General features: G+C 38.9%; 1 protein-coding gene across 1 annotated transcript; it reads right to left on the bottom strand.

Moving 5' to 3' along the window:
• Positions 1 to 561: 561 nt before the first annotated feature.
• Positions 562 to 9,645, bottom strand: sall2 (spalt-like transcription factor 2). The gene is made up of 3 exons (XM_077232675.1): positions 9,116 to 9,645; positions 2,305 to 5,840; positions 562 to 2,166 (listed from the first exon to the last, which is right to left on the bottom strand). Exons 1-3 carry the CDS (start codon positions 9,183 to 9,185, stop codon positions 2,029 to 2,031), a joined length of 3,744 nt encoding a protein of 1,247 aa, XP_077088790.1. The 5' UTR covers positions 9,186 to 9,645; the 3' UTR covers positions 562 to 2,028.
• Positions 9,646 to 12,091: the final 2,446 nt, after the last annotated feature.

The raw sequence follows: 12,091 nt of genomic DNA, 5'->3' as shown, positions 1-12,091 counted from the left end.
CAAGTTTTTGTGCTTAGTATGCTTTTTGTGCTTACTATGCCATATTTTGCAACGCAGTGCGTTGGCCTAGGAGACAGGCCTTTTCTTTATAAATGCCACTACGGCAATAAAGTCCAGCTTTGGGTTCACGAATAGTGAGCTTATACACATTACCCACTTTGCATTTGTAACTGTAATTCTGTAGCCTTTTTATATAGTTTTATTACTCACTTTTAAAACCCATACATCACAGCAGAATACACATACCCCGGCAAACAAACATGTAGACTATATCCCCCCCTGTCCTCCTCATGTGCCGCTGCATGGTTGTCATGGTGCAAGAGATTAGAGGCCAGTGCTCAGACAGATTGTCAACGCTTCCTCCAGTTTCTCCCTCACTGCGCTTGATGTGGCACACACAGAAGCAGTGCAGAGGAGTTTGATTGTGTTAGGGAGTGAGCGGATTAGGGATGCCTATGTGAAGAAAACTGTTTCCCACAGACCACCAAGGAAGAGTAACATCACTGTAAATGAGATTTATATACTCTTAAAAAAAGTGTGTGCAGTAAAAAGAATGCCATATTCTGGTTATTGTCATGTATACACTGATTTTTATTTCCATTTTGATCTTTTAGCTGTACCATGAAATTACAACTCACGGTCAGACTCATACACCCAATTCATTTCTATGGAAGATACATGTAAAAGTATCCAGACAAAGAACAAACATCACCATAGAAACAAATATTTCCACCAAGAAATATAGAAAGGGTTATCTTTTAAGCTAGATAGTGGTTCATCTCAGAATCAGTCAAATTCTACCTTTTTCAATAACTACACTGACAATAGTAAAGTAACAAGAGTTTACACTGACTAACATACAGGCATGTTAAACAATCTTTCCCGACTCTTTAATCTAGTTGGTGTTAAGAGCAGTATATTGTCTAGTACTGTACAGCTGGACAGGACAAACATGGATACAATGGACATAGGTTGACAGGTCATATTTACAATTTGGTGTTTTGGTGCTTTTCAACTTTTAAAACTAAAATCCTGATGATTTAGTACAAGTAAAGAATGTTTAAGTACAAGTCAACAATATTTAATGTGAATTTGCCTAATGTAAATTTTACGAAGTGTATTGAATATCAGCTTGTCAAAAGCACTGGTTGGATCTAGAAAAACAATTGTACATGCATTTCCTCTGGGCTCCAGCTGTTCTGTCTGTGCTAAGCATTTTCAGAAGGATATCTTTTTAAACATTTGAGCTCATTAAGAAAATTGTTAAGAGCTCGAATTTTTGGCCAAATGTTGATAAAATTGTCCACTTTGTGCATGACTGCCCTCCAAAATAAAATGGAACGAGGTATCGACATAGTCTAATAAGATCTTTGACCAAATAAAGACTTTTCAGAATCTGTATTTAGTGCATTTTATACTTCGTAATTTGAAACGCACTCCCTCCAAATTTGACCATCCTTACAGTGTTAATAAAGAAACAGTAAATCAATACAATAACTTTTAGTGAGGAACTAGTCTATTTTCATCATTGGCTTTATAAATTTTACTCTGTTTCTCACCCAAAGCTATTGTTTAAATCCTTAGCTACCTTCAGATCTTAATTTTCGAAGAGTAAACAAAACCATCATGAAAACCTTGCACAGACAAAATAATTTACATTCATCAAAAAGAACATCACATAATATTCAAGGAAGTACTATAAGATATATTTAGACATTATTAAATATATTAAAATACACAATGCAGGTATTTTAATATGAAAGATCAGGAACATTTTTTTAAACCAAGTTAAGACCCTCTATGTGATTACTGTGAGTACATGTGTGGCATTATGTGCAGTGTTTCTTCGTTTTCTTTTTCTTTTTTTTGGTGAACAGTCAACAATCATAATTATCCTTTATAAGTTCCTTTTCTTGTCAGCTATTAGATTAATTAATCTTAACACTTTGTTTCTGTTTTCTTTAACAGCAATTGGTGGAGAGGTCTCTAATGCATGCTGATGTTTTTGGAGGGCTTGGTTTAAGAAACTCATTGATGCCCTGGTGGCAGGAAGTTTGCAAGGTGGTGAGTTTGTGACCGCTCATGATGCAACACTCTCTCTGGGCCCTTGGTCCTTCCAGGAGTTCGAGGTGCCTTGACAACTCCTCCATGGTGCTTCATATGTCCCTAGAAGTTATAGTAAGAGATGGTATTTTATTTTCATGTATCTCTCAAATTGCAACAAGACATTGTACCATGTTTAACTGTATATTCACATTGAATGACACTAATTGTTTAGCTTAATGAATTCAAAAGGCCATTCACCTTGAGTCCACTGCGACTTGCATACTCTTTTCCACATTCGGAACAATGGTAGATTTTTTTCTCTGGCATGGGAGGTGGAAGACTGGGAGTCAGTGATATGCATCCAGTTGATTCTGTTTTGTCCATTTCAGTTCTTGTTGTATCTTTAAGGTCGACTTTATTCTTTGAGGTTGAACTAGAGTGAGTTTCCTTCTTCTGCACATGTATGTCAGGCCCTTCAGTCTCAGCTGCATCCTCACTTGTCTTGTCTACAGTGTCTGATCCCATATCTGCATTAATACTCAAATCTGGAGTTGTCCTTTGACCATTCTTTGGTGTTTTGTGTATACTATCTTCTGTTTTTTCTTCCTTAGGGAACTCTTGGGGGATTGATTTGGATGTTTGGACAAGGCTTTGGTCAGGCTCATCTAGGCGTACTGTATAAGTAGGCACATTCTCAGATCTCAGCGCAAGAACAGAAGGTGATGTTGATGTTGGGTGTGGCCGAGGATCCCTGGATGCATTATGAGCTTGTATACCAAGAAAATCCTCTAGATTTGATCTGGATCCAGAGCAAGAAATGGGTGAGAGAGATGTATTTTCACTGAGTTCACAGTCATCTCTTTGTGGACTGGCTTTCATTAGAGTAGAGGAGCATGAAATAATTGTGTCTTCCAAGGAGGCAGTGTTGCTGGAAAGTTCAAAAGACAGTTCATTAGTGGCAGTAGGACCAGTTGTTGCTGATGCTGACTGAGTGGCAAGAGGGACAAGGGAGGCTGCAGATTCTACTGAAGAAGGTATACTGAGAGAGAGCTCAGGTGGATCAGGTCTGAATGTTGGAGGTGAATGGGGGGTTGGATTCAGGGAGAGGTCAGGGCTTAGGTCGAAAGGTGGTATACGACCTGAGCTAAGTGAAGCAGGTAAGCTGGAGGTTGCGGGACATACTGTGGGACCAGTGCTGCTAGCAAGGGATTCAGTATGTCTAGAATCTGATACTGTTTGTAGATCAGCATGTAATAACTGAACATCCATAGTGCTAGGGCTTATCTCTGAAGCAGAGAGCTCAATAGACTGGGGATGGGACAAAGTATCACATTCTGTTGAAGTATCAGGCATATTCTCTGGTGGTAGCTGTCCTCCTAAATGCATGCGGATATGATGTTGCAGCACAAGGGCATTGGTAAACTTCCGTTGGCATAAGGGGCAAGAATTCTGGGCACGACTGTTTGGTGGGCGGGCTCGATGGGTGGCAAGGTGTGCTCGAAGGCTTCCTTTAGTTGAGAAGGAACGACCACATAGCTTGCAGGGGAAGGGTCGCTCACCTAAATGAGTAGCCTGGTGCAAACGCAACGCTCTTGGGCAGCTTAACACCCGCAGGCACACACTACACTGATTTGGGGCAAGTGTCCCAGCAGAGTTCATAAGTCCCAGGTAAGGTGACTCCTTGCTGAAGAGGGATGATGGTATTTGGATTGAAGATGATGGAAGTGAGGTGACCACATTTGTACTGAATGTGCTTGTGCTCATTAAACCACTGCTGCTATAGCTTAATGCACCTGCTACACTATGGCTGCTGGTAGAAGTTTCCCCAATGGATGTAACCCAGTGTGACTGACTGTGTGGTTCTTTCTCTAACTTTTCCACCAGTCTCTGCAGCTTTGATGTGTCCGAAGTTGAAGTCGAGACAGAAGGGGCCGCGGATGAAGCTGTGAATGGGGATGTGATATGTTGTTGCGGGGATGGCAGAAATGATCCGGCTGGAGTTGTCTGTCTGAGAAACCCATGGCCTGGAAGATGGTGAGTGGAAGATGCTGGGAAGAAGATTTTGGGTAAGTTGGCAAGCTGTGAGTAAGCAGAATGGGGCAGCAGAGTAGGTATAGGTGGGGTGTTCTCATCAAAGCGCTGTTGTTTCACTCCTTTATATACCCCAGCAATGGAGGAGGTGGATGAGGCAGGAGCAGAAAGAAGGGTGGAGGCCAGAGAGGATGTTGATGAGGATGTTATTGAGGAGGTAGTGGATGAAGAGGCTGCAGCAGCCGCAGCAGCAGCAGCACGGTTGAGCTGAAGGAGAGAGTGTGCAGTGGTCAGCAGAGCCAAATCAATACTAGGAGGCAGAGATGAGGTTGTGGCGCGTGTTGAGGCAGTAGTGCCCTCAAGACTGTCACCACACAGATCATCCTCTTGCTGGATCTGATGCTTCTGAATAGCATTTGTATTGTTGGAGGTGACAGTTTGAGTTTGTGCTGATCCTCCCATTGATCCCCCAGTTACAGATGCAAAAAGTGAACAGGGAAACAACGAAAAAGAAAGTTCAGGGTTTTGCTCACGATGGCGCAAGAAGTGGACCTTGAGGTTCCCTCGTGTGGTGAATCGACTGAAACATACAGGGCACTGGTAAGGACGCTCCCCTGTGTGTGAACGCAAGTGTATTTGCAGGGATGAATCGCTGCTGAAGAGTTTCCGACAAAATCGGCATGCATGATGCATACGCCCCGATGATAAGACAGGCGTACCTCCTTGAGCAGAGAGTTTTGGACCCTGTGAGGGGGCAGTAGGGACAGCAGCTGTTGATAGAGATTGGCTCGGGAATGTAAGACTACTGTTTCCACTGGCTGCTGTGGTGTTGGATGATTTTTGCGATGATAGGCCAAGGGAAAGTGTGAGTGGATAGTTTGAGGCAGCAGGTGTGGGCATTGATGAGGATGTGGCAGCACTTGTATGATTGGTGAAGTTTGCTGGAGTAACTACCCCACTGTCATACTGTGCCTTATGGGGGCGTAAGACATTCAAGAGAGGGTGGGCATGTTTGGAGGACTTGGAGGGGGTCTGAGGTGGTAGCAGGGATGAGAAACAGGCCAAAAGAGGAGCCACAGATGTAGGGGGAGGTGATGACTTTGGTCGGGAGGGTCTGGGGTTGTTATCGGAACCTTTTAAACACAGCTGTGGCAGAGATGGAAGTATGAATGGCTTTGAATCCACTTCATAAGATCCTCCTCCCAGCTTCAGTACTTGCCTACAGATTTCCTCAGTCATCTGCATTTGATGGATTTGCCTCTGCTGCAGCACACGTAGCTCCTCCAAGATGAAAGCAATACTGACGGGTGTACATGCTGGGGCTGAAGGGACTGAGCATGGGCTGGAAGAGGGTGTAACTGGACTTGGGGGACCCTGAGGCACAGAACTGGGGCTTCCAGGATGTGGAGGCACACAGAGAGAAGCAGCAATGGAGGAGGATGAAGAGGTTGTGGTTGCTGACACGCCTAACTTTGGAGAAGCCATGGGTGAGTGAGTAATGTTATGGGTAGAGAACACAGTTGGTGCAGTAGTAGAGATGGGCTGATTAGTAGAATGGGATGGTATATCAGGAATTTGGGAAAGGTGAGATTCTGTTAGGTTTAAAGGAAATTGAATGGGCTGGCAGGGGATGTGAAAGATAGGATGGCGTGGTCTGGTCAGAGAAGGTGTTGTGAGCCTCTCAACCAGTGGACTTGGGTTTAGGGTAGATTGGCAGTCCTTTGCAAGAGTAGAGGTGAAGGACTTCACTCCCAGCTGCTCCTCTAAGAAATCAGAGAGAAACTATTTATGCAACAATTTATGCCATACAGATACTAGTCTAGTCTAACGTTTAAAATCCAAGTCCAATAAAAAGCAAAAATAAAAACGGTAACAGGTCAGGAAACTGATAATAAGCAATTATATAGTTGAAAAGGCACTCATACACTAATTTAATTTCAAATCATGAAACTGATTAAGGTAACCACTACACTACCTAGTAAGTATAATAGAATGTACAGTTTGATTAATCATTCTAAATGTATTATTTTAATCAATTTAATAATGATTTAATACATTCAATATTTTAAATCAGTCATTAGGTGATTGAGTAAAGAGAAATAGATTGTATAAATTTAATTACACAATTAGTTTTGTAATTTATTTAATTTTATTCTCGCTAGGTTCTTACATGTTCATTGTTTGTTGTCTGCCACATTATTGTTGTTATTGCACTTGTGAACTGAGAAACCCAAATGTTTTTAGCCTCTTGAACCTCATAACCCAATTTCGAATCTTTAGTTATTTTCCTTTTATTTAGTTTGTTGTCGCCTTGAATGCTTCTAAATTGTTTTTACTCATTGCTTACACAAGCATCACCAGGGAAACATAGCATATGGGGAGGCTCACAGAAGAGGATACCTCTAGCTGACCTGTAACACTGTATTTCTATTAAATGTCAACCAAAGTGTAGTATTGCTGTTCTAACCAAGGCTCCCATCAATGGTACCTACTGTGCCACTTGAACTCCCGTTATCATAAATCTTTTTTGTTTTACATTTAACTTGTAATACTAAAAAAATTATCTGTTATCATATCCAATAAAGCATGAAGAACACAATTTGTACTTTTTATTTTTACCCCTTTTTTAAGTCAGTCTTGCACATGGCTGTCTTTTCCTCTCTCTCTATCCCTTCACTCACTCTTATCTGAAATCCCATCCCTTGACCAGCTTACAATGCTTTTAGCACCGCTAACAGCCAACTTTGTTTCCACAGCAACAATGAACATGGACAATGAACCTCGCCACAAAATTCCCAAACCTCTTAACTGACCCACCTACCCGCCCTCTAAATTGTGTAAGTGAATATATTTCATTACCTCCCATATATATATTTTTTAAAAATCTTCTTTCCTAACCCAGCAAAGCCTGAAAGGTCAGTGATCCTTAGTGCCATAGTTAACCACTAAAAACAGCTAGATTGCTTAAAATAAGTGACCTTTAGCATTGGAGCCATATCCAGACACCAATGTGAATTTACAGAGGACATAATAGCATGAATACAAAATTAAATAGAGATACATACACACTCATATACAAGGGAGAGATGCACAAAGAGTTTCCTGTACTTAAAGAACTCTAGAATTTAAGTCACAGATCAACACACTCTTATGCACGTACTTCCTGGCAGTTAATGCCTGACTGCACGACCACAAAGCCTCATAGAGACAATTAAGTCTCATGCCATTCCCGCTCAAGTGGCTCCTTCTTTTTCAATGTTGTCCACCCTTTTCCACAACTTTTTTCTAATTCCCTTTTCAAAACCCAGTTCAGCATATTACACATCTCTGTTCCCTTTAGGTTTGCTTTGCTATTTGGTCTTCTCATTCTCACTAGCTATACACAATATCGTGGGTGGTCTAAATTTTTAGCTTGTGTATGAAAAAGATGAAAAGTACTAATTGGATATTCAACGGAAGCTGTTGGGATCTATTTATATGTAAATATTACAGAATTTCCTTTTATTTTTACTCTGCTTCATTTTACTTTTCTAAAAACTAGATAAGATATTTTAAACATATTAATCTATTAATGTCACAGCAAATATCTCGAATGGCATTTGCAAGATGGCTCGCTGGCAGAAACAATGGAGCTTCTCTTACTAAACGGTAAAACATTTCTCACCATGTTGAAGTATCCACGAAGTGTTGTGGATAGGGCTGAAAAAGTGCAGAGGTCTTTTCTGTTTCCGGCGTGACATGATGCAGGGGAAAGTCAATGGCTAAATGGCCCATGGGTTGAATCAGACTGAAAATCTTTCTCTTTAAACTAAATTACAGAAAGTCTCGCTGCATTAGTTCTGAGAAACAATCAAAAATCCATGTTTAATTTATATAGAGAGCTACAAGGCGAAAGGCCAAATGCATACATGAGCAAGCAACGTCTCAGAAGCGAACTAAGCACTTGGCAAACTAAATCTGTGTCTATTCAGTGTCTAACTTAAATCCAAAGACAACTCTCCACCTCCTTTTCCCTGTTTCTCTCTCAAACACAGTCTCGGCTTGTTCTGTCTGCATTTGCATTCAAATAACGCAGAACACCACCTACTCATGCATATACCCCTCCTTTCTCTTACACCCCCAAGTTTTAAGGCGTTCCCCTAAACCTTTTTTAAGTCTCAGGATTGAATATTTAATAATTAGACACCAAGAGCATGTAAGGCTGAGATACAGTATAATGTAGGACATTTTGAAAAAATGTCTTGTAACTTGTTGCCAAAAAAAATGGCAGGGGACCAAATGTATTCATAGTTATCATATAATGTTATATTATTTTATAATGTCATATTCTCAGTTATATTCTCAGTGATTGCCTTTTTAAATGAAACTCAAACATGACTGTAAACTTTAGCTCCTTAATGTAATGCAAATTCAACAGGCCTGCATTAAGTTCATTAGAACTTAAAAGGACCTGCAGAGATTCTCATCTCAGCAGCATTACTGTATTATTAAAATGTAAGCCAAATAATAGAATTTGAAACAATATCTAAATTTTGATTGTCTATAATACAGATGTGTCATGTTTTCAGGTGAGTCCATTTTAGTAGCATAATCCAATGTCATGGTATTTATTTTAGAAAACTATAATACATCCTTGTCCTCCTCAACAGTATTTATTTCATGTGCATGTTTTTTTATGGCTTTCACAGCATAACCACATATTCCTTACATATTACATTTATATTATTATATAATTTGTATTAAAAACTCAAGACGTTATTATTAAAATAATATTAATGCCAAAACCCAATAAAGTGTTATTAGCTAGCATTTCAATTTCGGCTATAAAACACCTCGTAAAATTATTGAACAAATGTCATAATTACGTCAGCAAAATGCACGCGGGAACTACAGCTCTACTGTACGCACGACCTGTTGCGTCCTCCGGCGCGCTCTATGATCATAACCAATTATGATTCATATTTCTTATGACTACATGAAATACTTTGACGTAACTAACATTTGGAGTCTACGGATTGTAAATGGTATAAACACTTACCATCAGACGATAATCTTTCTCGGCTTTTTGTGAAATTAGGGTAGATTACGTCGTACAGTGTCTGGGTCATATCATCATTGCTGTTCCGGCATTTTGCCACCGTGATGCGCAGTCGGCTTTGACAGCAGGCAGTTCGATATATCTAAATTATTTATTTGCTGTACTGTCGTTACACTGTATATTGTTGTAGTAGTGACTGGTCACTTCTCACCCATTGTTCAGTGTTTGGTTTGATGGCACTTTGCGATTTCGTAAAGTGATATTTCGCTATTCCTGTCATTCCCACAGTCCTCCCCTCCCTCTCTGCTCTGCTTCCTTTGTATTTGGTAAAAATGGCCCTCTCCCCGGCCTGAGCCTTTGTTGAGCACACTACCGCTGCGGCATCGACGGATGTCTGTCTGTGAGTCTGTCGGTCCAATCCGGACACTGTCTCCGCAGAGTAATTAACCAGCCATTACGAATCATGTTTGGTTTTTAACTGCCTAAAGTGCGAGGCCTTTACGTTTGTTTGAGGTCCGTGACACAATTTTCTTTTTGAGATCATGTAATCTGGTAATAATTCTTAGGCTACTATGGGAATCATTTTATATGAGAATGGTGTAAATATGTCCCGGTGTTGTTCGCGTTGAATTTCACATGTTAGCCATACTATTTGGAGTTGTTACTATTGCTATAGAGTTACTGTGAGAGAGTACAACTGTTCAGTTTACTGTGACACTGAGTAGCTACGTTGCTAACAAGTTGCTAAAAAAGGACTACAACTACCACAAGGATGTGAATTTATGTGCTTGATGAGTTGGACAATGGTTGTAGTCCATGAAAAACATGAAACCAGGGCACAACACTTTTTGTCTTTCTCAGTTTGTGTAAATCCATTTGGTGTTAAGAGTATTTTCCCCCCACATTAATTCTGCACGTCTAGTACAATTATGTGTGTCTTGCTTCAAGTTAATACAGTGAAATTTTAATTTACCCCAAAAGAATGGAAATGTAACATGCCCCATGTGACCCTATTACTGCTTAAAATGTTATCTGATCTAATAAAAATATATAAGGCAAACTAAAATATTTTGTCAAAATACAATTATTATTTTTTTATATAAAACAATGGATATTTTCAAATAATTAAAAATAAAGAAATGTTTGAGTTTGGCAATGAACATACCAAAAACACAGCTATAAAGTATTATTCAAAACATAATTATTTCTGAACATTGACACTCAGAACATTCAACAAATCAGCATATTACAATTTAAAAAGAAAAGCCTTAAAAAAAAGACAATTTGAATATCCGATGTGGATTGACACAGAAGCAAATGAAGGGAAACCTCGTACACACTTGAAAGTCTATGGATCCACTGAGTATGTTGTCAATTCTCTGAAAAAAATAAAGCAACAGCTTATGTTTTTCTATAGCACCAAATATCAGGAGAATTTCTTTGGCCTATTTATTTATTCATTTGTTTATTTATTGCTTTTTTATCGTTCTATAAGACGCTTACAATATTGACCTTGCATTCTTGATTTTTATGTAAATCAATGCAAATCAATTTGTCAAAATGTGAGTGACTGACTGACAAATGTGAGAAATGCCATGCTTTTATTAAAGTGCCCCTATTATGGTTTTTCGAATATTCCCTTTCATGCCGTGTACTATATGTCTGTGAATGTTAACAAAGTTGTAAAGTCAAAAGTGCACGATAAATAAAGTTATTGTCTCCCAAAAGACAGAAGTAAAAAAACTTTTTGTTTTATTTTTATACAGTTACATTTAATAATAGAATCAACTTAACATGTGATATATGTGTGTAAAATATGCTAAAGAATACTTAAAAGTAAAGGGCTTGAGAATTATTTTCTTTTTGTTCTTGTGTAAGATACATCTGTATTAGTATGGTTTACTGTTCTGGTTAATCAACCTCTTTAACTCCATTAATGTTAAAAACTAAGGTTTTTAGTTCACAAATCTACGGCACTTTACAATGTGAACCATGATTGAAGAAACACAATCATCATAGACATTATGCAAATAAATAAGTTTGTAGATTTTGCAGAATACAATCTCAAGCAAAGTTTCCTGGCTTTGTTTTGAATATGAATAATGAAAGAGCAAATCATATAAATTTCCAGCAATCTATTGGAGCAAATACAAAACCACATACACAGGTATATTTTCAGTCACAATAATTATGCATAGCCCATATTTATATATTTCCATTACAAAAAATATAAGTAATCTGTCATGAGGTTGAGCAGATGGTATAACAGTAAAGCTGAAAATCAAGCCAATTTTTATAGTTTTTAAACTTTTTTAAATTTGCAAGTCTAATCACAGCACAGTTCAAGTGCAACCGAACTCATACCACCTCCTTCAGGTAGTCTCTAGTTCGGTACCTCAGTGTGTTCCCAGGTCCGCATGACAGCTTTCATGTTACCAATTTTTTATTCAAAACGTGTCCCATTCCGAACTAAACTGCCAGTGTTGCATGGGTATGAAAAATTATTGCAACCAATGCTATTGTTTTCTTTATTTTTCAATTTCTGTTTTCTTTATTTTCCTCTGCAAGCCATCGGTGATATTAGTTTAGTTTGACATCCTCTGAAATATCCTCAGAAAATTCCGGTAAGTGGGAGTAGTACAACTCAGTGTCCTTAATATTTTCAAGCCATTTTGTCACATAGTCTTCTTTCTTTACTTTTGGAATAAAATTGAAATGTATAAAACATTATATAAACATGTTCTACTGACTGACAGTAATCAAATCATTGTTTTCTTGGAAATGTGTCTGGCTACTATCAGATGGATCCAGAGCTTCTTCTTTCTGACTTGTTAGATCCCCTTCCACTGTCAGACGCATATGGCCACCGCTCTTTGCTTGTCAACCTCTCCTTTTTTCATCACACACTTTTTTGCCATCTTCTTCTCGTTTAATTTTCAGGATAGTGTTCACCACTGAGGTCTTCCCAACAATATT

The sequence above is a fragment of the Siphateles boraxobius genome, unplaced genomic scaffold, assembly GCF_051911475.1.
Source record: "Siphateles boraxobius isolate OS27281-9 unplaced genomic scaffold, OSU_SipBor_1 1, whole genome shotgun sequence".
Taxonomy (NCBI): Eukaryota; Metazoa; Chordata; class Actinopteri; order Cypriniformes; family Leuciscidae; genus Siphateles; species Siphateles boraxobius.
Note: the sequence above shows the minus strand (reverse complement) of the source record. Positions and strands in the feature narration are given on the sequence as shown.

What these genes read in the sequence shown, in the direction of transcription:
- sall2 (XM_077232675.1), bottom strand. Translation starts at nt 9,185, where the DNA reads ATGACCCAGACACTGTACGACGTAATCTACCCTAATTTCACAAAAAGC. An exon ending in AGAAAGATTATCGTCTGATG is followed by an intron (nt 5,841 to 9,115) that starts GTAAGTGTTTAT and finishes CTGATTTCTTAG; the next exon opens with AGGAGCAGCTGGGAGTGAAG. An exon ending in CAAGTCGCAGTGGACTCAAG is followed by an intron (nt 2,167 to 2,304) that starts GTGAATGGCCTT and finishes TATAACTTCTAG; the next exon opens with GGACATATGAAGCACCATGG.